The sequence below is a fragment of the Triturus cristatus genome, chromosome 6 (genome assembly GCF_964204655.1).
Source record: "Triturus cristatus chromosome 6, aTriCri1.1, whole genome shotgun sequence".
Taxonomy (NCBI): domain Eukaryota; kingdom Metazoa; phylum Chordata; class Amphibia; order Caudata; family Salamandridae; genus Triturus; species Triturus cristatus.
In genome coordinates, this window is record NC_140589.1 from 1694376305 (window position 1) to 1694402887 (window position 26583).

General features: G+C 47.0%; 1 protein-coding gene across 1 annotated transcript in view; it reads left to right on the forward strand.

Moving 5' to 3' along the window:
- SMYD2 (SET and MYND domain containing 2) overlaps positions 1 to 26583 on the forward strand; it is a 267680-nt gene that overhangs the window by 185063 nt on the left and 56034 nt on the right. The window contains exons 8-9 of the mRNA XM_085612913.1: positions 13078 to 13188; positions 19605 to 19725. Of these exons, the coding sequence (XP_085469039.1) occupies positions 13078 to 13188; positions 19605 to 19725 (232 nt within the window). The remainder of the gene's footprint in view (positions 1 to 13077; positions 13189 to 19604; positions 19726 to 26583) is intronic.

Sequence of the window (26583 nt, forward strand, 5' to 3'; positions counted from 1 at the left end):
ATCCGCCAAGATCGTAATCCGACCTTTAGACACTTAGGGATGAAGCCAACTGCCCGCGCCCACATGCCACTTCTGGTAAGAAGCACCTCTCTTTTCTTTCTGAATGATAACTGTGTGTTGTTCAGTAGTATAATTGTCCCCTTAATACTGATAACGAATATTAGAATGCATACAAGTGCAAAAACAATCACAACAGACTCTGGTATGACTGTTGTTAGGGTTACTGATAGCTTCTCAATTGTTTTTTTAATGCTGAGTGCAAAATAGATGTTAAAAGCTTCCCACAGAAATGACAGAGTGAGCCCACTGCCCTGGGTACTGAAGGTATCAAAGACACAGGTTTCACACCAGAACAGCCCTCCTGTGGTTATTCTGTTTCTGGTGGCACCAACACAAATGTGCCTGTCATAACTGCTGGGAGCAGGACAATCTTGCCTTGTCCCACCAGCATCCACACTTTTCCAAAAGCAGGAAAACCATGCTGAATGTGAGTGTTTGGAATTTCAAGCAGTGTTGGTGCCCTGGTTGTGGCTTGTAGAGTTCTGCTCCCAACCACTAAGGACTGGACATGCAAACTAGAAAGCCACTCTAGTACTTTGAAGACTTTCACCTTGGCAAGACGTGAGTGGTCCACACTCTGGTGCCTCCCTGGACCTGCAGCTGAGTGCTTCCGATTTCTTTTAGGCTGGGTTTAAGCCATGTGCTGAACTTCATTCAGCAGGCCTCTCATCCTTACATGATTGCTTGTGTGCAAGTCCCCAGTCAGCTCAGAGATACTGCCCCAATGCATCAAAAAAACATCACTACTCCTCACTAAAAGCTCGAGGAGGAGTCCAAAGAGCTTAGAGTGCAAGAACTGATTAACTGAGTGGTGACTGCACCTGTTGAGCACATTTCCCCTGCACTAAAGTCCGCTTTATATTTTCACTTTATTCCTGGTCCCTACTAGCCATCGAATGGTGTGCCATTGGACACAGATCAGTTACCTACCTCAGTGATCTGGCTGCTGGATGAAGTGCCCCTGAGCCAAACATTTGGGGGCCTTGGCCCTGCCTGACTGAAAAGTGGCCTAGTACCTCACTCGCTGGTTTACTAGACCCATTTCTTGAAGGCTGACATCTCTGTTTACATCTGCGGTTCAACCCCAGCCAGACTCCTTCCTTACCAAGATTTTTCATAGATTCTTATAGTCAGGGTCATAGTTGTTCGTACAATTCTTAGATCTGGATAAAAGCTCAACATTGAGACTCCAGATCTTTACCTCTTCTACTGCCTGAGCCGTCATGTTCTAGCAAATTAACATCAGCACCTTGTGTCTGCATCCCCACTTCAAACCTCCTTGTCGCTAATCAACTCTCTAGTAATGGGCAAGCTCAAATACTGTGATAGCTTACTAGCCAGAGGCCTGCAGCATACCCAATATCTCTTTCACAAGATCAGGGACCCTGGAAAGGCCCTAAAATGGGCGGAGGGGACCCCACCAAATAGTTAGGAAGGGATATGTCCTCCCTATTAATTATATCCAAAAACAACTAAGTATCCCTCTGGAACCAGAGTGGTTCCTTCTAGAGAAAAAGAGGGGGAAGGGGCTGTAAGAATGTTGGATCTGCTTCCTATGGTTACCCCCACTTTTTGCTGATGTCTCACTGTATTGGACTAGTCTGACTGGGATCCTGCTATCCAGGACCCCAATCTAGCTGCTTTCTCCCTTAAATTACTGTGTATGTACTTTAAGTACACTTCAGATTGGATACTGAAGCACCCTTATCAGTCCCTAGTATATAGTACACATATACCCAGGGCATAGGTACCCCAGAGGCCTCCCATGGGCTGAATAATGTATTATGCCACCCATGAGAGGCCATTCAAAATGACACAACAGGCCTGCTACAGCAGCCTGTGTAAACGGGTGCTAGCACCACTTACTTAGATATAGGTTCACTATATCTATCTAAATCACTACACTTAAAAACCTATCAGTCACCCCTATGGCAGGCCTTATCAATCCTGAATGCAGGGTGCTGGATTTTGCGTGAGAGGGTGCTCCTGCATTAGTAGGGCCCCTCTGCAGCCTTCGGAGACCATTCTCCGGGGTTGTCCGTGATGCAACAAGACATATAGGTCTAAGTGCATTATGACCTTGCGGTAAATGCTAACTTTAAAACGGCTGCTTAGAAACATGTCGTGTTTGGTGTCAAACACCTTGGAATCATACCTCCACACCAGTAACTGGTGTGGGTGGTATGATTCCACCCTTCCAAAGGGACATGTGTGGGTCACCGGTCCACCCGGTACCAGCTTTCTCGACCCGGGCAGCACAAAATGGATGCTGCCAGCCACAGACACGTTTCTGCTCTTCTGCTGCTGAGCCAAGCTTGAGCAGAGGACGGCATGACAATAGGCATCCTGTCACAGGGAGGTGTACCCACCTCTCAGACAGGATTTAGTGTATTGGGGCTGAGTGGGTGCACTCTGAGAGTGCCAGAAAGTCTGCACTGGGGGCACATTTGGTGTGCCTGTGCATAGTCCAGCTAAAACCAGTTCTGGGAGCCGTTGGCTCCTGCTCTGGCACAAAACTGGACAAAGGACATGGGTGTAGCCACCCCTCTGTCCTGCCCCTCCCCTAGGAGGGTCCCCTGAATCTGTCCACCCCTTTCCCGTGGATATAAAGTGGGATACCTGGCTACAGACCTTTGGATTTTACCTGGACAAGATTCTGCTAAGAAGAAACAGTACTTTGACTGTTTGCACGACGCTGGACGACTAAAGAATCTTCCTTGGAGTAAAGGAGTTACTCCCCTGCAGAAGCAGGCTCGTAAGCGCATCTGAACGGTTTGCTTCTCCCGAGCTCCTGAGGACTCCGAAGATTTCAGCAACACAGGAGGTGGGTTTTCGAAGGTCCCTGAGGTTGATTTGACCCCTCAGCAATTCTGAGAGCAGTATCCCTCGTGGGTGCCGTGTAAGCCGAACCCCTGTGCACCGTGTACATTTGCAAGTGCATATGCTTGTTGGCGACTCCCGATCTTGTGCATTGGACTCCGTGTAGTCCTGACCCCGAGTAGTATTTGCACCGAAGATATCCGGCCTCCTTGCACTGAGTGCTCCGTTGGATGGTGGTTTGCAAACTTGCTTGAGGTCTCCTTGCGACTCCTGGTACGTTGGCCTGTGGGTCCTGGCAAGGGTCACCTTGTTTGTTCTTGGGCTTCCCTGGTTGCTCCAGATATGCCCTGACTCCCCATTGCTTGGAGAGTCTCCTGGACCTTGCTGGTCCAAACCGTAACCTGTTTGTTCTGTCTGCGTGGGTTGCATTTGTCAAGGCTTGTTGGTGCTCCAGCCAGACACCGACCCCTCAGCACTCTACATCCTTCATGGGCCAGCGCACCTCTGGGTCCTGGTCATCCTAGACGTCTCCTGGTCCTTGTGGCTGCAGAGTCAAGCATCCCTTCTTCGCACCTGAATCACCTGACATATCAGTGGGCATTCGACTACCGAGCCCCTGGCCACCTGAAGTGACCCAGACTCTGTCCCCTCTGATTTCAGGTTCTTCTCATCTAGAATACAGGTTTGGATTCCAACGGACACTCTTAGCCTTCCTGGCAGCAGTATTTCTTTGCAGCTCTCCATTGACAACGACAAAGGTTTCCGACACCACTTGACCCTATGCAGCAGGCTCCTCTGGGATAGGTAACATGGGTACCTCGGTACTCACTGGTGGGCTGGCTCTAGAACCTCCTAAGTTCCAAACGGTTTTCTTGAAGTCCTCTTAGAAGTGTCCTTAAACTGTAACTTTACAACCGCGAGTTTCCCATAGAGTTGTATCCAGTACGCGGTTGTGTTTCCTCACTGCACCCTTCCTCCGTGGGCTCCCTGTGTCACTACCTTGAGTGGTTCCTTGGGGTCCCAGCGATTCTACGTGCTCTAGGCACTGTGTCTAGTCAAGTCGTGATTGTTATACCATTTCTTTAGTATATGGTTCGGTCTCTCCCTGGAGCCCGCTGTGTATTGTGCTACTTACGAATGTTCTATTGATCCAGTATTGTGTCCTTTATGTTCTAATCTTGTATAGAGATTAGTGGAGAGTGTTATATTAATAAATACATATTTTTATACAACTACTGTGTGATTCTCCTTTCATTTAGTAATTCAGGGGGTGATATTCTGGTAAAACAAGCTGATTTACATTCATACAAGATTAAGCCTGAAGACTGCTCTCCATAGCTACCACTAGGATAGCTTTCAATAAGGTTATCTTTGACCTCATACATCATAAGGGTTGTGTGGACTGGTACAAGGTGCCCACTTTAATTAGTGGACAGCATATACCAACCCACCTTCTCAGAGGGGAGAATGGGGTTGTTCTGTTTTTTGAGATGATACCGTACCAAGAGTTTCTACGCCAGTCTTTTGCCGACCCACTGTTTTGGGTGAAAAGGGAAAGAGACCCTTTTCTTATTACTGCCCTCACTCACTCTAATAGTGACATGCTTCATCATCGGGCTCACCCCAACTCCTAAAGGTCAGGTGGGCTCAACCAAATTTCAGGGAGCACTTATGAAGATTTTGTGTATGGGAGCGTAACGTTTAAAGATAAAATTCCTCACCCACTCCTAAAGTATCCTTTAGTTGTGGAGTGGGAGGGAAGGTTAAAAAATACTATAGTAGGGCTAGAGGATGTAATGTTCCTATGACCCTAAGCTAGACACCAACATGTTTCACCCTTTCTATTGGCCTAAAGACGGTCTTCCTAGGACAAGCAGGGGAGCAGAGCACACAGTAGGTCTCCAACAGGGATGGACCTTTGACGAATGTGTGACAACAAGGCCTCCTCCTCATGCCCCCATTGGGAGCTGATGCCCAGTTAATGTGGGGTAATATGTCTTAGAAAACAGCTGCAAGTATTTAACTTGTTCCAAGAAATCCTGCAATGCAACACATGTAAATTGCATGCCCACTCTGAACTCACAGTGCTCGGGGGGAAGTGACTTCATTGCACCCTACTTTGACAAACGCCCAGGACTGTCTTTAGGCCAATATAAAGGGCTGAATACACTGAGGCAGGAATAAAGTAAGGGTCCTACTAGTCTGGTATTATTAACCTGTTAGCACATCTTTCCCACTTCCCTTACCAACTACAGTCTTCATCATAGACGTTAACTCTGTAGGGCTCCCGCGTATCCGTTTGGTTGTAGCACACCTCGATCCGCAGCGGATCGGGCTGAACTCCAGTGATCAAGTATGTCACCAAGGGGCAAGCCTGGTGGGTGAGGGTTCTCTAGGAAAACTAAGTTTTTCTGATCTTTTCCATTGCGGTGGAAATTTTTGTTTCCTTTCCCTGACTGGGTTTTTAATATTTGTTGAATACCAAGGCTATTGACCAATGAAAAGCCCCCATTTTCAAAGGACAGTGACAGGAGCCAATCAAATAGATGAGCGGAAAGTGGGCGGGGCTTCATGCTCATATCCTAAATACAGCATGTCACAAAGGGACCGCGAAAGCGCTGCCTAGGCAAGACCTAGAAAGCTCTGAAGCAGTTACTGTTCCAAAGAAACTTCCACTCAGCACTAATCTAAATGTGTCTAGTTTCGCTTGGGCAGTCCTAATACTTTTTCCTTCAATCTGTGCTTTTTAGGTCTCGGCTGCGAAAGGCTGCGCTTGCGCAGTCTCGCTCCGAGATTTAATGAGTTGGAGTGACTTTGAGAAGAGGGGCTTGCACCCGCCCCTCTTCTATCCTGTTCTCCATTGGCTGGCCTCTTAAATGCTGGCCAGCCACTGGAGAAGAGGTCCAGTCACTCCGTTGAAGCCCCGTCTTTTTCGGATCGGGGGGCGTGTTTTTTGCGAGAAGTCTCAGGGAGGAGACAACAGCAAAACACGCCCCCAAATCCGAAAATGAGGCTCCCTTTCTCCGAGGCATTTTTGCTGTGCCTCGGAGAAAGGCGGTGGTGTGCTTGCCTTTTGCTCTGCCTTGTTTATGATTCCGCCGATTAATAGGTTTTCGTAGACAATGTAGGTTTTCGTAGACAATGTATTTCCCAATTCCAGCACTGGCAGTAAAATAATCTAATGATCTACTGTCAAACGCTTCCGCATGTTAAAAAAATAACGCTTTATTTTTAAGGAGACTCCTATCAGATTTGTATTCTTATTTGGAATTAGTATGTCAGCGGTGCCCCTGGGGCACGGAGATTCTTTTAGCTTCCCGGGGTTTTCAACCAGAGCACAGTCTAGCCCTCAAACGCCGGAACCACGCCGTCTTTCTGGTTACCCAGGGTGCCCCCCTCGCGCTCAGTGGCAGCGGTCGGAGGAAGATGGCGGCCGCTGGAAAGACGGAGGAGCTGCTTTTGTTATAGAGGCCGCAGAACACAGGAGAGGGACAGGTTGCGGCATCCGGCGGCGGGGGTGCAGGCACCAGCGGCCCGGTAAGCGGTCGAGGGGACCTGGGAGGCGGCAGTCTACCTCACAAGGCCTTCCAGCTCTCTCGCAACTCGCGAGAGTATCCGGCAAAGGGAGGCGGCCTGTAAGTGGGCCACAGGGACAAATCTTCGGCTAACTCGCCGATCTACGGTCGGGCTTTCCTTCAGATGTACCGACATCGGTCATAGATCGCGTTATGTGAGGTCAGAATCCTAATCGCATAACAAAAGCTGCGGGGCGAAGGGTGTACGCAAGCTTTGCTGAGGAGATCTCTGAGCCGGTTGTGTGACAGGGCTGCCGAGGTGCGCTTTGCTGAGGCACACTTTGTTAACATTGCCTCATCATTTTCCTTTAGTTTTTGGTGTGTGTTTATTTATGAATTTTGGGATCAGTTTCTATTTTGTGCACGATAAATTGGTGAAGAGAATTTTGCATCTGATTAACATTCTAAGTTCTTTATGAATGCAAGCACATATATCTCAACTTCCTGTTCTCATAGATACAGCTTCTATAAACAGATCTTTCATGGCCAAATCGGTTGAAAATGTACATGCAAAAAATGTTGTGAAGTAAACAAACGATCCTTTAATGGCGCTATTGAAGATAAAAAGTAACAAATAATTCCCCCTTTCTGAGGGGCTATGTTTTTTTTAAAGTCGATTTGTGATACTGACCATATATAAGTGAACATGTTTTAAAAGCATTTCAAGGTGTGCACAGTTTTGCGTGTTTTACTGAGAAATTATTAAATGTTTTGTATTGAATCTTAAAAAGGGGCTGCAGGTTTTTTATCGTCGTTGGCTGAACAGTATCACTTTTGTTTACTATTCTATTTTCCAGATTGATTCAAAATGAGGTCTAAGGTTGATTGTAAAATAGAAGCGAGAGTAGGTACCTCGTATCAGTTGTGCACTCACAATTGCTATGGTGCAGCCATTACGTATTTGGTACAACGTTCAGCATTCAGATGCTCCGATTTTGCGTATACCTGCTTTGCATCTTTGGCTATCATTTATGATCGAGAGAGATTTCCCATTTACTTCTTCTACTACTGCTTTCAGTTTACAACTGCTGGCTGCCCTTCTTGTCTTTGATTATTACCTGCAGACTGGGAGGGTGTTTCTTTTGGAAGGTGAAATGGTGATTTAGTGTGATGTGACTAATGGGTTCTCGTTCGGAATTATGTTATTCACGTATGGAGGGATGGATACACCCCCAGGATAAATCACAGAGCAAGTGGTAGGTGAAAATGTTAATAATTGAGAGAATGCATTTTCGAGGAGCACACTAGCACTGATGTATGCATGAGTGATTTATTACGAGAGGCATGTCTGTGCCAAGACCGGAACACAGAAGAGGCTCTGCACACGGGGGCAACAGGAAGGGTTGTGATTTCAATACAGCACCACCGTAGTAACAGGATGGGTTAGTCATGCGTAGGATCCCACAATCCAGTCAAGTGAGGACAGCCAGGATAACAACACAGGTCTTCTTAATCCTACAGGTGACATATCCACTAAACCCCATCATAGATTTTACAACCATCTGAAAGGGAAAAACTGTACACACTCAAGAACACTGCCTGAACACAAAATGAAGGCTGCTTGTATTTTCCTCTGCGGAACATGTTTTATTTAGTTTTTAGGTCTCGGCTAGCGAACAAGCATTTACAATGCAACGGTCTCGTCATTGTTAAAGTTAGAGCTATTGGCATTGCTCATGACATTTATTTTTGTTTATGTTTTTGTTTTTAAAACCTGTAAAGAAACGGCATTGTTATTTACAATGTCAATAGCTTAATCAGTGTGTGTGTAGGTGGCTCTGTGTGTGGGTGCAAATGCAATAGGTCTCGCATTTGAGAGTGATTAAGCTATTGACATTGTAAATAACAATGCCGTTTCTTTAAATGTTTTAAAAACAAAAACATAAACAAAAATAATGTCATGAGCAATGCCAATAGCTCTAACTTTACCAATGCCGAGACCATTGCATTGTAAATGCTTGTTATATATTTAACACTCGTTCGCTCGCTTCACTAACTTGTACTTGCTCCTTTCACCTTTTATGTAAAATAATTCCTGGAAAAGACCGAAACAGGGCCAAGGCGAAGGCAGAAAAGACCTGTCAAAAAGATCAGGAGAAGTTATGGTTGGTGCTGGAAAACCTGGGAGTGCACCCCTCTCCACTCCCTACTTGGACAACCCAACTAAATTGACAAAAGATATGGATTCCGCACACAAAAAGTTATATATCTATTCAAAGTCAGTTTGACATAAATTAATAGTGATGTTCCGAAGAAATATCCAAGTCGTTGTATTCTTTTTTTTCTTATGAATTTTATTCTTAATTGAGAATGGCAAAAATACATCAAGTTGATAAAATCCAAAATTCATAATCCATTAGCCGACACGTTTCGTACTCAATTGCAATTTTCGGAAGCAGACGTTAGGACGATATCATTAGGCCACCATGCCTTTTCGTTGGTGACAACACTGTTATTTTTATGGATTGTGTTTCAAGAGCATAACTGCTGACATAAAGCTTCTTAAAGGAACAATCACTTTGATCTAAATTTGGAGCCTTGAAGAAGTCCCTATGGGGACGAAACGCGTCGGCTAGTGGCTTATGAATTTTGGATTTTATCAACTTGATGTATTTTCGCCATTCTCAATAAAGAATAAAATTCATAAGAAAAAAAGAACGCAACAACTTGGATATTTCTTCGGAACATCACTATTAATTTATGTCAAACTGACTTTGAATTGATATATAACTTTTTGTGTGCGGAATCCATATCTTTTGTAAAATAATACCCCCAGTTTATTTTGATCTCTCTTGTAAGCCCCTGCTTCTTAAGGCCTTTGGGACAGGCCCTCAGTCAACCTTCATGCACCTGATATTTTGCTCCCCCACCGCCCTGCGCCGCTGCTGTGGCGCCTGTGTTAACCTGTGTTCTCTGCTGCGATTTGTCGTTTTCTGTTCTTGTGTTGATACTTTGTGCCTCTTTGTAAAGCGCTGTAATGCCCGTAGGCCATATCGGCGCTATATAAAACTGCTGCGCTGGGTCTCTATCGAGTAACATTTCTCCTTCGGGAGCCTCTACGCTGTGCTTTAAATGGGCCGGTACTGCCCGGTATGGATAACCGACACTTTTTTTATTTTGAGAGGGAGAGTACCGGCACTTCTCATGAGAGACCTAATACTTTTAAATAGGAGAGTACCGGCACATCTCGGAAACAAGCACTTCAATGTTTCTATTTGAAGCACTACCTGTACCTTTATGAAGAAGATTTAAACGTGGAAATGTCCCCGGCGTGGACAGTTGTGGAAACCCCACCGGCGTAGATTGCCAGCTGAGCAAAGGAACAGATAAATCACCGGGGGTACAGGAAGGACGCATGTTTTGATCTCTTTAAACCCAGAGCCAAGCAGAGGGACGAGAGGCAGGCACAAAAAGAAAGGGCGGAGGGGTGGTCGGAAAAAGATCAAACGTCTACTTGGATGTTGAAAAAGGAGAAATAAAAACACACAAAAATGCATGCAAAGAGCTGATAAAAATACACGACGAAGGTGAGCAGGTATAATGCGCCCAGGATCATGTAATCTGTGTTTGCCTTGCGCTGCACTGCAGGACAAAGCAAACTTTCGGCCAGGGCTCCCGGCGTGACATGGATATCTCTGGCAGCTTCAGCGGACAGTGTCGAGTGTCGCCTTTGACTAAGCCTGCTAAGCGTTTTGCATCTTGATGAATGCCTTAATCTGACTTTAGACATTAGACAGATATCCCTCTTAGACAAACTTGGACAAGCTGTGGACTCCAGCAGCACATTACAGCGAATTATCTTGTTTTCCCAGCTGTTGCCTCGTTTGATTGCGCGGCCTGTGGCGCCATCTCCTGGCCGCGCGTGCTGACTGCAGACAGCAGCGGCCGCCAACCTTCTACGCAGGCACCGCATCCTGGCCTGTGGCGTAGTTGCTATCTAGAAGGGTGACAGTAAGCGATGCTGCAAGAACAGGAAGGGCCAGCTGTTTCTTTAGTCGGTGGCATCTTGCAGAGAAGAGATAAGGTTGCATCCACACAAGCTTTGTGTTCGGCTTGTTTACACTTGGAAAGCAAGAGGCAGGGAGAATTATGGCTCCGCGATGCACACTCGTCATCCCTGCATCGCAGAAGAGAAATTAGCTCTACATTTGCGTCTAATGCACCTTACTATTGATGACGTCAGCCATGATAGGATAGATATGAAGTTCAACTACTGGAAAGGGAAAGAGAAAAAGAGACTGTCTGTCACAGTACTTCCTTTTTTGAAACTTTTCATTGCCTTGGTGTTTATTTGTCTGTATTATTTTCACTTGAGTTTACAGAGATTTTTTTACAAGTTTTCTCCTATTTTGCTTTCGTGCTGCGTGCAGTAGATTGAGTAGCAATCGGGCCGCATACAAAAGATATACTGCAAGCCCGACATACATAGTAAAAAAACAAACAACCATTTGCAATGCAGTAGCTCTCGCATTTACGAGAGTTTGAGCTATTGGTAATGCAGTAGCTTAAACTCTCGCAAATGCGAGACCTATTGCATTGCAAATATTTGTCTGTTTGCGAGCGCCCACGCGGGATTTCACATTAACCCCTTGCATGCCCTTGACGGAACCACTCCGTCATGAGCCACGGGCGCCGTGTGCTCATGACGGAGTGGTTCCGTCATGCTGCGGCCGTTGGCGGCCGCTCCGCCCACGCGGCGCTAATTCCCCGCCTGTGCGGGCGATTAGCGCAGTGGGTGGAGTCATGACGGAACCACACCGTCATGAGCACAGCTCGCCCGTGACTCATGACGGCGTGGTTCCGTCATGAGCATAGCGGCGCCGCAAACCCCCCAGCGCTGCGGCGGAATTCATGCCGCAGCGAAGGGGTTAATGGAGGTCGCGCCCCTTTCTTTAGACAAGCCGCGTCTAAAGAAAGGGGCGTGGCCGACATTAAAGTGAAACCGCATTATAGGGCGCTTTGACAAAAAATGCATCCGTTTGTCAAGTTGACAAACCGATTTTCTTTTTCAAAAAGTGCCCATGCCATGCTTTCACCTTAATAGCGGTGGTACACCTTTCTTTAGACACGGCTTCTCTAAAGAAAGGGGCGCAGCCTCCATGAATGTGAAAGCGCCGCATGGGCGCTAGTAAACAAACAAACAAAAATAAGTAAGCATGGCTGCTATACTTGAAGCGGACCGTGCTGCTAAAATAAAGGAAGAAAAAAACGTGGCCGCTATAGTTAAAGCGGACTGCCATTAGCAAATAAAATAAAAGGTGGCGGCGTGCTGTGACGTAGTGGATAGAATAGGGGCAAATCATTTAACAAAATACTGCTCACAGCCAAGATAAATTAGACCATGCAACAAGACAAGTAAAAGGTCCAGTCGTTATGGGAGGTAACAAATGCAGACAAGGCGGTACCAAGGAGGGACTGATAAGCCTAATAACGACTCGGAAGCCAGCGTTTACAAAGGACAATGACACAAGCCTATTGAAAATATGTGCGGAGGGTAGCCGGGGCTTCAAAGCCATACTCCAATACTGCATGCCTCGCAGCAGCGCATGCGCTGACCAGGCTCGACCTAAAAACAGGATTGTTAAAGTTGAGTGTTGTTTGTACTGGAAGGGGGTGGATCCGAGCAGTGCTTTAAATGGGAAAAAATAAGTGCAGGTACTAATTAAAATGAGCTAGAGGTGTAATGAGGGGGCGGGGCTAGGGGCGGGGCTAAGGGTAAGAAATGATGAAACTTAACTTCTATATTAGTTGCAGCACATACCAAAACACATGAGAAATGTGTTTATATAAACAAAGCAGTTTAACTCATTACACAAAATGAAATAGAAATGCGATAATATGTTAACTTTTCCGTTTTTTTGCAATAGTTGCACCTTCTTAATGTCATACTGTTAATTGCTGTTTGGCACAATACTATATATTTTTGAGCACACGAGTAGGAAGAGACTGAAAATATCCTCACGTAGCACCAAAGCTCTTATGGCACCAAGCAAATGAAGCAACTCATCATGACCCTCACCAGAAGATATCTCTTGTCTCTTCCATCAATCTATCCATTCATCCTCTCATCCTACCATTTACCTGCTGATGTCCACCATTTAACCTTTACATGCTATTGTCTATTCAGTCTTTCATCAATCATTCAGTTTTTCAACATTCCGTCTATCCACCCTTCATATCCAAACCTATCCATCCATCCTTTCACTCATCCATCTCTTTATCCACCCTTTCCCTCCTTGCGCTCATCCATTCATCAACCCTTTCACTCCTTTATTCCATCCACCATTTCACTCAATCCGAGCCATGAAAAGCTTGTACAGAACCCCTCGCGAGCTCCGCCATCCCCTTTCCATCCCTAGAGATGCAGTTCTTTATGCAACTCTGCTCACTTTTCAGGGGCAGAGGGGAGGGGCACATGGTTGGGTTGCAGATTTTGAGAGACAAGGAACAGGTCACTGTTCAGAAATATTGTTGATTAATTGCTGCAGTGAAATAAGTACCTACACTGAATTGCATTTGTACTTTGGAAGCTTTGTGTGTTTTTTTTTAATGCCATTTTGACAAGGAAGTCTATCTACCGCCTCAGCCATGCTGCTGTTCAATGCCATGCTTTGTTTTTCAGATTTTTACCAGCTACATCGATCTTTTGTATCCCACGGAAGACCGGAATGACAGGCTGAAGGACTCTTACTTCTTTAGCTGCGAGTGCAAGGAGTGCGCAACAAGAGCAAAGGTAGGAAAAATCACACACGCACAAACTCCACAGCACGCAACCTTGCCGCACATTCCACCGAAACACACCCATTTCCACCTCCACTCCGCCCACAAACACTCCCCACTCACTTTTGCCAAAACTCCTGCCAAAGTTTACAAACGCATTTAACTACACCTCCGCCCCCCGCCCCCCCATCCCACACACAAGCGTCCATGTTCTCTATTTTGTTGGTTTTCACTAACTTTCCACTTGGCTCTTTGCTGTGATTGGGGGAGAGTATAGTTGATTTTTACAACAAGTTGTATGCACACCTTTCACGCAGTTGAGTCTTCATATAGATACCGCAGTGAGCAAAATGGTGTTTGTAAGCCTTCACGATAAAAGCAACCACATGACCTTGAGACATACCGCAATCCAGTACTTAAAGCAGCTGTTGGTGCTGTTGCACCCGAAGTCTACTCAGCCCCAGAGGGGCAGACCTGACTAATGCGATGAGTGCTGGCAGGGGCGCAGCGGGTGGTGCACGTTGCTGCAGCGGCGACCACCTTCTGTATTTTCATCCAGTTTTTATCGCTCGATGAAGGTCACGCAATTATACATTCCCCTGACTTTTGCAGACACACAGAAGGGAGCACGTAGTTTCCGAAAGGTATCTGCCCAGAACGTACAACCTTATCCTGATAGTCCCTTTCACAGCAAAATCATCACCTTTCATTCAACAATAGCAAAGAGCAAATTTTTTTATACAAAGGAATCGCAGTCAATTTCTGAAAAATTGAGATGGTTGTGAATAAATTGATAGGTCACTGACCTCCATGTCAAAAATCTCAAAATACATGACGTGCCCTGTAGGGCAGACTTTGGAACAAAAGTATTGTCCTTCTGGTCTGTAGAAAATTCTATAAAATCACAGCGATTATGTGACACCAAGCAGTGTCTTAGTGTGTTCCTGTACAACCACTGCAGAAAACATTTTCACGCTGGATTTCATGAAGGCTACGTGATTGGGAAATTCCAGCACAGCTGTCCTATAAGTGTAGATTTAAAAAACATTTTCCATTTCACATTACGATTCTAAAAGTGAGATGCACTTTCGCGCCCCCAGAGTCCTTTGCACAGGTAACTTTATTGTAGCGTAAGAAAACATTCCATTAAAATACACCTCCTGGGCAAATGTGTCACAAAGTGCTATTTTGTGAGGCAGAACTGGTGCTCAGGGTTATATGTTTACTCTGACCACTGTATAGAAAAATGATTCACCTCTTCTAGAGTTTCCTATGTTTTTTTAAAATGGTAAGTCCTTCTTGTATGCAAGGGAAGACAGCACCGAGACCGCCCTCATTGCAGCCACCGACGACATCAGGACCATGCTCGACAACAGGGAAACCGCCGCCCTCATCCTTCTAGACCTCTCTACCGCCTTCGATACCGTCTGCCACCGAACTCTAAGATCCCGCCTCCACAACGCAGGGATCCAAGGAAAGGCCCTGGAATGGATCACCTCATTTCTCTCCGACAGAACCCAGAGAGTCCGCCTCCCTCCCTTCCGGTCCGCGGCAACCAAAATCATCTGCGGCGTACCCCAAGGCTCCTCACTCAGCCCGAGCCTCTTCAATGTCTACATGAGCCCCCTCGCCGCCATCGTACGCAAACACAACCTCAACATCATCACCTACGCCGACGACACCCAGCTGATCCTCTCCCTCACCAAAGACCCAGCCACCGCCAGAATCAACCTCCAGGAAGGAATGAAAGAGGTCGCGGAATGGATGAAATACAGCCGCCTAAAGCTAAACTCAGACAAAACGGAGGTCCTCATCCTGGGAACATCACAATCTGCCTGGAACGACTCCTGGTGGCCCACCGCGCTGGGCTCCCACCGACACCCACGGACCCACGCACGCAACCTAGAATTCATCTTGGACTCCTCGCTCACCATGTCCAAACAAGTCAACGCCATCTTGTCCTCATGCTTCAACACCCTGCGGATGCTTCGAAAGATCTTCAGGCGGATCCCCACCGAAACGAGAAGGACGGTCACCCTGGCCCTCGTCACCAGCCGGTTGGACTACGGAAACGCCCTATACGGAGGAACCACAGCAAAACTTCAGAACAGACTCCAGCGCATACCGAACGCATCCGCACGCCTCATCCTGGACATCCCCCGATACAGCCACATAACCTCCCACCTGAGAGACCTGCACTGGCTTCCCGTCAACAAAAGAATCACGTTCAGGCTCCGCACACAAAGCACTCCACAACGCCGGACCCGAATACCTCAACAGACGCCTCACGTTCTACACTCCAACCTGCCAGCTCCGCTCCGCCACCCTCACCCTCGCCCTCGCCGCCATCCCACGGATCAGCAGAACCACCACCGGAGGAAGATCGTTCTCCGACCTGGCCGCCAAGACATGGAACTCCCTCCCCGCCCACCTACGTCTGACCCAGGACCACATCACCTTCAGGAGACACCTCAAGACCTGGCTGTTCAAGCAGTAGCAGCACCGCCCCCCCTCCCCCCAGCGCCTTGAGACCCTCACGGGTGAGTAGCGCGCTCTATACATTTCTTGATTGATTGATTGACTGATTTCAAGAAAGTGCTAGAGTTGTAACTTGTCACTGTTTAACGACCAAACTCAATTGCCTCCATGGTCTTTACATTCAGACGCCCTTTAAGTTATCCGTTGGTAGTTGATCTGCGTGGTTCCAGGGCTGTATCATCATTTTACATGCAGTGGTTCTTGTTCAGGTGAAGTCTGGGGACACACAATGTTTGCCATTTCCACTCAAGCACTGAGTTCCTGGAATCTCAGTGATGTGTTTTCACCCACGTATGAAACTGGCATTGACAAATCGCATACTGTAATAGCTTTTGGCAAAAGGCAAACGGCAGACATTTTGTTGGGAGGCCTTACCATGCTTCCACACACATGCTTCGGATTCAAATCATAGGCTCTTATGGGTTTGTTTTAGTCTCAAGGACATATGATCAGCGAACTCATTTTTCTTCATGATATCTGGGACCCCCTGTGGCTGAAAGGCATTTCCTTTGTTCATGTTTTGAAGCGCTCCCCCTCCCCCCCGCATCTGAAATCTGCTTGTGATTTAGTGAACTACTGGTGAATGCATCCATATTTGTGTTTGACTCCTCGGATCTCCTGGCCTCAGGTCAGTGGACAAGAACATCTCTTGTAAAGCACAGCTAAGAACATTGCAAGTGAGCACAAAATCTGGTTCTGGTGACATAGTGGAATAATGCGGCCTATATAGGGGCCTGCGTTTGACCTCATGGTCACAGGTTCGAAACACGGCGGGTCCACTCAGCCTTTCATCCTTCTGAGGGCAATAAAATGAGTACATTTGAGTTGGGTAACAATAAACATATGTTATTCATCACCAATATACCCTTGTGGGTGAACGTGCGCTTTCCAAATGCACTTGTTAAGATGTGTGCTTGGCCTAAAGGTCTGGCCATCTCTAATATGCATGTTGGTTCCTCAGTCTTCTTCGTACTGCACTCTTTTAATCTGAAGTACAGAGGACTGGAACATTCATCATGTGACTTCACACCAACCTTCTTTCTATCCAATTGGTTTTTAAATAAATGAGTCTTGAGTATTCACCATTGGTACAGTACAAGAGTTTTTCACTTGAAAACATCAGAGTACTCCCAAGCCTCAGTTGACTGATCCATTACTTCCACAGCTTCTTCTCACCCTCAAACACCCAAACAGGCAATAGACACTTAGTCTAAACAAATGAAAATTGATTCTGCAAACTGAGCCAGTGGGTAGCAGTTCCTTCTCTTCCAGGGTACGAACCCGTGCACAAAACTTGCACAGTAATAACGCTCCTTCCAAAGAGACCTCAAGGTGTGGCATTATCAAAGCACTCTTTGAGAAGTCCTTTAGTTCTGCTCCAACCAGAGATCACTCCGAGATGTCTCTTGGTCCAGGATTTCACCAGGGTACTGCCAGACCAAGGTACACCTGAATATCCTTCAAAAGGGTCAGATAAAAAGGAACACAAGCCTAAGGTACAGCACCTGTCTTGACACTGCCAGTAACTAAAAAATCCAAGAAAGATTTCACGTCTGACTGTGAACATAGTTGTCGCAGCTGATAACACACGCATAAGTTGTGCAATGTGCTCTCGTCCGCACCTTTGTGTAGGAAAGGGGTCTTGCCTCCCCATTCATCTTCTGTACCTCACTCCTGGTCTTCCAGATGTATAAAGGGCTCACAAGCTTTTTCCCTTACACGAGACGAACAAGGACTTATGCTTTCTTGTCTTAACAGTAGAGAACAGAAGGCGGTTTGTACTATCCAGACCCCACAGCTGTTGTTTTGGTTCCTTTCCAGGCAGTCTTTAAAAGTGGTGACTCCGGTCAGGTTTCTTACAGATTTCCAGGTAAGATATTGGCTACCCTCCATGGGAGGTTTGGTACTGCTTGTGGACGCCAGGCACTGGAGCCCACCCACGCTGTACACGGCTAACAGTTAGGGACAGACATGACAACATACATGGTTTATCTATTTTTAACACAGTACAGATGGTTTTAAAAAGAACCCATTTTGATTTTTTTCAATGATTTGTTAACTTTTTGTGTAGCTTATCCTTTTTCAGGGATTAAACTAAATGAACATCAGTGTGTCTGAACCTGACACCCTGCTCACTGACAGAGATGACTTTGCCACAGTCCAGGCAAAAGATTCCAGCTCTGGCAAAGCACGGATCACAATCATCCTGTTGGGCCTCTAGGACATCTGCCGGAAGTGTCTCGTGCTAGAGTGTAGAACCAGATGTATACTCACCCTTCTCCTCCTGTCTTCTTTTTACGCTTTTCAACTGCCAGGAATGCCATGCTTTCTACCACAGATACCATCCCGCATTATCAAGAAGTGCAGGGCAACAGACCAGGATCCTACTTTCCTAAGAATGGATCCACCAGCTAACTCTGATTCTGTTAGCTGCAAGGAAGAGACAAGAATCGGCTCCAACTACCACCATTATTCCTGCTAGGCTAGGCAATGTGGGCTGAATTATGTTTGCCACACCTGTCATGTCAATAAGGGTAGCCAAAACTTCAACTCAGGTAGGCTGATATCTCATATCCATGAGAATCCATGGGTAAATTTACTGATAACCTTCAAAAAGAAAAGAGGCAAAACCACCGAGAAATGCTTGCAGAAGGGCTTTCTTCATTAGAGCACAGATTCTGCTGCTGTTTTTCCTATTCTCGGTCATTACTGTTATTCTGTGGATCAACCTCCATTGAACATCATGGCTTCATCTTACCATCCTAAAGCCAAATGCACACACTTAAGATTCTTGCCTCAACTTCTCTAGCTTGAGGAAGAGCTTCTTAAGATGAAGGCGGAGACCAAGATCGTGAGAGCCATTAAAATGAAAACAGAAAGGAATCTGTAGGCATCACGTCTGGTTGGGAGGCTATCGGTGCAAGCAGCACCCCACTCACTGCTAGCAGCAGCCACACCAGCCAAAGCCGTCATACCCACAGTGGAGACAACTAGGAAGCAGAGAAGGTCAGCACATATCCCTGCTTCAGGGAAAGCCACTGCTAGTGACTTTTCTTTCATGAGTCCCCTTTCCATAGTTCTGTCCTCACATATGGGAGAGTGGGCGAGTATAAACCACGATCTTGTAGAGTGAAAGAATTTCATATAAGACTGATAGGGCTGATAATTGTGCGAAATGGTGATGCCATGAGGTTAAAAACACCTTCACCAGCTATCCTACCACAACAGGTTCGGTGATTCCAGTTTCAACAGGTGCAGAGGACAGTCACCAGCTAGTGCAGACACACACACTGGAGTTTGTTCCTTCGCCCTTTAAACAGGACAGGGATTTGTCGTTGTTACTTTCTAGTGTGAAAGAAAGGCTCAGAGCAAGAATTCAGGCCAATTCTTACTTTCAGGAAGCAAACAAATGGATCTTAAAAGAGACCTTCAGTATGGTACTCTTTGACCAGGCCCCCCAACTGCAAAAGGAGGATTGGATGCGCACTGTCAGGCTACTGGGTGCATCGTTCATATTCTATTTGCAAGAAAACATCAACGTTTCTCTGCGGAAGAAGGAATCTTTAGTCCAAAATATTACTGTTTAGGCTAAATTCTCCTCCAAAAGCCTTTTTCATACTGCATTACACTGATCTTGCGAAACTGAGAAAATTATGAGGTCTCCATGCTTGGGTGTGTGATTGCTGAAGACGTCAGTCCAGCAAAAGGCTCTATAACTTTTTCATATGACGACCTCTCTTTTCTGAGCTCCGTGGCTACAACATTTTAGTGGTACCTTTTAGTGGTATATTGAAAGAAGTCCCTATGTACATTGCTTTGCAAAAGTTTGTGGCTACCTGGAATATGTTTCTATTGCGGGCCTTAACTATAGATGTTTTCTTCTCACCCCAGGATGCTGCTAAAATGGAAATCCGAAAACTGAATGAGCCTCCCAAGCCAGAAGCAATCAGGGACATGGTGAAGTACGCCCGGAATATAATTGAGGAGTTTAGGAGGGCAAAACACTACAAAAATATCCTTTTCTTTTATGTTATTCGCTTGTGGTGCAATGCAGATGTTTTTGGTTTCTCTTGTTGAATTGAATACTTTGTAACTTTTCATCCTCGTTAAAGATCTTTCAGGGATTTTCAACTAGGCCCAACCTCGTGCTCTCGCCATGGCCACTAATAAGATAATTTCATAAGAAGTTCAGAAGTTTGCACAACGCAGATGGTTTCTGTGGCATGAATATGTTCACTTTGCACTTAGATCAGCTTGAAATGCCTTGGGAAAAAAATAAAGCGAAATATTGCATTTCTTTGCCAATGTGGGCTTGGAGAAGCACAGGGCCAGCGCTGTGCCAAGAATAGAATAGGAATAGCGGTGTGTTGCCCTCTTCTTGTATATGTCCTGGTTCTAGCACCTAATGAATGAACTCCTTGCCAAAGACCAATCATACACGCACATACGCATGTACAGACACACACGTAAGCGCAGGCATTCATACACACGTACTTCCCGATAACTTGAAATGTATTTTAATAGACAATGTTTACGCTGATAACTTTAGCACTGCTTGAGGAGTCAATTCAAAACGTTCACAAGTCTGATTCAGTTATGCTGAGCTCAGTCCAACTTCCAGGAATGTTATACGTTCTGATGTTTATGTATTCCTGAAGTACTGGGGGAGTACTTCTTCCCCTGCTGAACTCCTTGTCACAGATCATGTGACCTTCTCTGCTGAGACCTCTTCGTGGGGTGGAATTGAGAGGAACTCCCAAATGATGGATTCGAGTAGGCTTCTGCTTCCCACCTGCTGATCTACAAGGTCTTGAGGTACAGGATGGTCTCCTCCTGATGCCTTTCCCCGATTTTATTATTATTATTATTTTTTTTTTAAAATAATCCTTAAAAAAAAAAAAGTGGAAGTCCCCAAAAATATGGTCTGATTAAAGAAGGTGTGACCCAAGTGACCTCTATATCCCTATTGCAGGAAATGGTGCTATAGCTACTTCTAGCTGGATAAATAAAATTACACCAGCCAATCAAAGGGGGTTTTGATGGGAATCGTTGGTACTGTGGTATCATTTGTAGGTACCAGGAAAATTAAAAGCCACATACATTTAACAAAAAAACCCACAAAATTTCTTAGTGATTTGAGCCTGTTATGAAGCCCTTAGGTTCATATTTGAAACAAATGACCCCTTCATAGTAAACCAAACTTTTTGGAAACTTTCCAAGGTACTACTGAGAGGCTCAGAAAAATAAGTAAAATTCTTGAGGAGTGGCACGACACTCTTATCATTGGCTCTATGTGTTCCACAAGGGGACACCAAAAAACAGAAAACAGCCATCTGATTGTCCACTCAGTGAAAATTGCTGAAAAATAAAAGCCCAAAGCAATTTTTTGAACACCATTAGCACATTGGTGTTTTTAGAATAAAAAAGTCCCGATCCGGGGGGCGCTTGTTCTCCTACAACGCCCCTAAACTGTGGAACGCTCTTCCACTTGCCATGCGGGGAGAACACAATCTTTTGGCTTTTCGTAGGCAACTAAAAACTTGGCTCTTTCCATAAACTGTCACTTCTGCTACTTCACCCTCTGGAACTTTAGGTCATGTCAGCGCTGGGACGCCCTAGGGTAGCTATGCGCTTTATAAATCCCAATTCAAATTCATAGAGGGAAATTGCTGCCCAGAGAATCCATTGGCATCATGGCTACTTGACAAACTCCCCAGCAGCAGTCGCCTAGGTTTCCATCCAGAGGCTCTGCTCTAATCCTGCTGGAACATCACCTAATCACAACACCATTGTGTTCTCATCTGTATATAGAGAAACTGAAGTTTTTCCCTTTCAGGTGCTCTACATGGTCAAATCAGGCCAGTACTCCACGGGTACAAGTGGGATGTAGAAGCACTTGTGGGCTACATACCCCAAAAGCAAAGGATGGGCAAAGATAGAGCGAAGTCAACAAGGCGTGGAAAGAGATAAAACTGCATCACTGGAAGTGCAGCATCAATAGCAAGAAGATGAAAATTACAATATGCATCATTTTGCTACACACCGCAAACATTATCTGAAAGTTGTCGCTTCAGGGGCAACAAATAAACATATGTTTGAGGCATATGAGCTGCAGATCACACACTTAGGATAGTTGATCGCCATCTGGTGTTAAGCTCGGATGCTTGCAGGTTGTTGTTGTCTTCGGAAGAAGTCTTTGGTCACGAGATAGGTGACTCCTCCCTTGGACGACAGTGCGCATGGGCATCAACTCCATCGTTAGATTGTTTTTTTCCGCCATTGGGTTCGGATGCAATTTTTCCGCTTCGGTTGGAAATAGCAATTCCAAGCTTTTCATTCTCGACATCGATTTCATCGGCACGATTCCGGACGTCAACGCGGGCCGCTGAGCCTATCCACGCCGTGAGGCCTATGGCTCATGGAAAGGACGCGTTTCAAAAAATGCCCCCAGTGTGGAGCAAACTTTCCGCACAGTGACCACCACAACGTCTGCAACCTGTGCCTATCACCTGAGCACGACGAGTCCAGCTGTCCAGCCTGCGCATCCTTTCGATCCAAAAAGACTATTCGAGATCGAAGGGCTCGACGACACATCATGGCACAGAGAACAGCTCCGGGACCAGAGGACATCTTTGATGAAGGCCCCGATGTCCCGGAAGAAGATTCCAAAGATCTACAAATAATTTCCGAAGCAGACGACTCAGACGACCCCATCACTCCTGGGCAACGTGTGAGTACTACTACCCCTGCTCCAACCCCACCAAAACCAAAGGCATTGGTCAAGACTTCGCCTGCTAGCCCCAGTCGAGACCGAAAACATCCTTCAGAAGCCTCGCCTCCGGGCTCGGCTCCGAAGAAACATAAGCCTTCCGGTAGCTTCCGGGACCGAGCAAACCGCATGTCATTGTCCAACCGGCACCGAAGACAAATACCACCCGGCACCGAAATCGGCTCCAACGCCTTCCGCTCCGAAAACACCAAGGCCACTAGATAAACCGGCACCGAAGGTTCCCAAGCCTACAGATACACCTTCGGCTCCGAAACCGACATCGGCACCAAAACTATCATCGGTACCGAAACCAACGGCTAAGGACTCTCATACGCCTCCTAAAGCCACACAATCCGCCGATCAACCAAAACCTCGATCGGAACCAAAAAAATCGGTACAAAAGACTGTTCCTGAAGAACAAGAACTTGTTTATCCAGATCCCATCGATCCAAGGCTGAAAAAGATTTATATCAACCCCAAGACTGGACATGTCACCACGGTGCCCTGTAAAAAACGGAAACTGGACATACCACCTGCCCCAGTTCCTGTAAACAGGAAGGACTCTGCAACATCCCCTATGCCTCCTTCCTCTCCTATACTGCCTCCTATCCCACCCCCTCTGCCTACACCACCCTTGCCTATACCCTCTCCATCACATACACCACCTCCACAGGATGATGATGATGACCTAGGGGGTGGGGGTGACCCTAATGATCCGTTCACGGATCCAGACACCTCGCCACTGGATGATTTGGCATTCCCTCTACCAGACATGCCTGACCCTCAGCCATATCCCTCAAAACCATCGCCTCCTGACGATCTCCTGGGGTTTGGCCAATTATTAAATAGAGCGGCACTTTACCACGGCGTCACCATGCACTCAGACGCACCAGAGGAAGACTTCCTATTAGACACTTTCGAACAATCTCAAAAGTCTGTACAAATTCTGCCCATGATTAAAGGAGTCATAAAACACGCCCCCGAAGTATTTAAAGACCCAGTTCGTGCCAGGGTTCTCAACCCCAGGCTAGAAAAGAAATATAGGCCTGCCCCTGAAGATCCTAACTACATCAAAGGGCCACTCTCTTTGGATTCTTTGGTCGTTTCCAATGCTAGGAAACGCGCCAACTCCCAAACCACAGGAGATACACCACCCCCAGACAAAGAATCCAAACTGTTAGAAGCCTCTGGCAAAAGAGTAGCGGCACAAGCCGCTAATCATTGGCGTATTGCTAACACCCAAGCCCTACTAGCACACTATGACCGGGCCCACTACGCTCAATTAGAGACTCTCTTACAACATCTGCCAGACCAATATTAAACCCAGGTAAATGACCTTATCCAGGAGGGAAAACTTATTTCAAATGCAGCAATTAAATGTGCGCTTGACGCCGCAGACACCGCCTCTAGAGCAATTAACACAAGTGTGCTCCTTTGACGACATGCCTGGCTACGCATTTCAGGCTTTAAGCCAGAGGTACAAACTACCATACTTAGTCAGCCATTCAATCAGGAACAGCTCTTTGGACCAGCAGTAGACACTGCCCTTGAAAAAATGAAGAAGGACACAGAGACGGCTAAATCCATGGGAGCATTACAGTCTCCCCAACCACGTGGCTCCTTTCGGCGCTCCTTCTCTAGAGGAGCCTCCAAAACTATGGGAGCGGACACCTCCTCGACATTCAAAACCGCTACACCAGGAGTACTCCTAGTACGGCCCGCGGGCCGCCAGCGGCCCGGCAAGCCTTCCTTGGCGGCCCGCGGACCATGCAGACATCGTACCTTGGTTTTTGTATTTTTCAAAGTGTGTCAGCAAACACCGCCGGACTCCGAGAGAGACTGCTCTATGGGGGCCAGGAGATTCCAGGATAGAGTGGAGACAGGCGTACAACGCCCATTGGACTCAAAGGGCTTCAGCCCCCCGTCGTGTTTGGCTGCCCGGGATGAGAGAGCTTCCCGGGAACACACGCAGCCGCACCCCAGCACTGCACAGGTCTTTAAAAGACCTTTTGCTTGTTAACGAGGCTTTGATGGTGTTCACCCCTGCTTACAGCTCCTGCAGCTCCACTCTGCCTTTTGCTTGAAGAATAAGCCTCCCCCTCCCGAAATGTTTTCTTAGCCCCCCCCCACCCAAAATGACTCTTGTTGCACCTCTGAGTGGAGATGCAGGGGCGCTAAGAAGAGGTGAAATGCAACAAAGCCTCATTAGCAAGTAAATGGTCTTTTAAAGACCCGTGAAGTTCTCCGGTGAGGCTGTGTGTCAGCCCGGGAAGCTGTCTCAGCCCGGGCTGCCACACATGCAGGGTGAGGTGACAGAGGACAGCAGGGTGAGAGTGCCCAGTGAGGTGAGGGGGGGGCAGCAGGGAGTGAGAGCCAGCGAGGAGTGAGAGCCGGGTGAAATGGCAGAGGGTGACGGGGGCAGCAGGGAGTGAGAGCCAGGTGTGGAGACGGAGGGCAGCAGGGTCTGAGAGCTGGCTTTTACATTACATAGGGAGAGGGTGGAGTGGGGGGGGCTGTTTATTGGCTGGTGTCGGGGACGTGTAGACACAGAAGTGTGCACTGCCCGAGGCCTAGAGACAGAGAGAGCTTTAGATAGACAGGGACAGACTGACCGATAAAGGCAGGAGGCAGGCAGAGGCAGGTAGAGGCAGAGACATGGACAGGCACGGAGAGAGGCAGATGGAGAGAGGGAGACAGACGGAGAGGGGGGGGAGACGGAGAGGGAGAGAGGGAAGGAGAGAGACGGAGAGGGAGACGTCGGGAGGGAGGGAGGGAGAGAGACGGGAGGTAGACGGAGGGAGGGTGAGGGAGACGGAGGGAGGCAGGGAGGGAGAGGGAGACGGAAGGAGAGAGACTGAGGGAGGGAGGGAGAGGGAAGGAGAGAGGGAGACGGAGGGAGAGAGGGAGACAGGCAGGGAGAGGGAGAGACAGACACAGAGAGAGAGAGAGAGAGAGAGAGAGAGAGAGAGAGATGTGCGTATGCCAGGTTTGGTGGCTCAGTGGACGAAGGCGTCCACTGCAGGGGCCTGTGTTCAACCTCATGGACACAGTTTTTTTTTTTTTGCTCTAGCCCCGCCCCCCTCCCCACTGACACCGCCCCCACCAGTGCGGCCCTCGGCCACAAACCACACTGTAAATTTGGCCCCTGAGAGAAAGTTTGTGAGTACCCCTGCGCTACACAAACATCCCCCAATAGAGGATATTTTAGAAGCGGATACAGAGGACACAAAAACAAGGGGCGAGGTCGAGGTAATAACACTCGTACCTCTCCTGCAACAAAACAGTGACTTTCCTCCACTCCCCCAGACCATTCCACTCTGGTCGGGTGAAGACTAAAACAGTTCCTACCTGTCTGGAACTCCATCACAATAGACAAGTGGGTAAGACAAATTATCCAGTATGGTTACTGCCTGGAACTCACAACTCCCCCCCCCCCCCTCCCCCCCACACACATCACCCAAACAGCGTTCCATGTCACCAGACCATCTTACGATCCTCAAACAAGAGGTTCTCTCATTGCTTTAAAAACATGCAATAGAACCAGTTCCCTTAGAACATCAGGGTACAGGGGTATACTCACTCTACTTCCTAATCCCCAAAAAGGATGGGACTCTAAGACCAGTACTCGACCTCAGACCCCTAAATCTGTATATCAACTCAGATCATTTCCATATGATCACTCTTCAACAAGTGCTCCCACTACTACAACAAGGCGATTTCCTTGCCACACTAGATCTCAAGGATGCCTACTTCCACATTCCCATACATCCTGCCCAAAGGAGTATTCACAAAATGCCTGGCAGAAGTAGCAGCACATCTCAGAAGGCAACAAATCCATGTCTTCCCGTATCTAGACGACTGGCTAATAAAAGCCAAGTCATTCAACAAATGTGCTCTACACACTCACCAAACCATCCAAATCTTACACAACTTGGGATTCACAATAAACTATCCCAAATCTCATTTCCAACCCTCTCACATACATCAGTATCTAGGAGCAACCATAAACACCTCCACAACCCTAGCATATCCCAGCCCAGCCAGGATAGCCAATATACAAGCTCTTATCGCAAAATTCCAAATCCAACACTCTTCCAACAA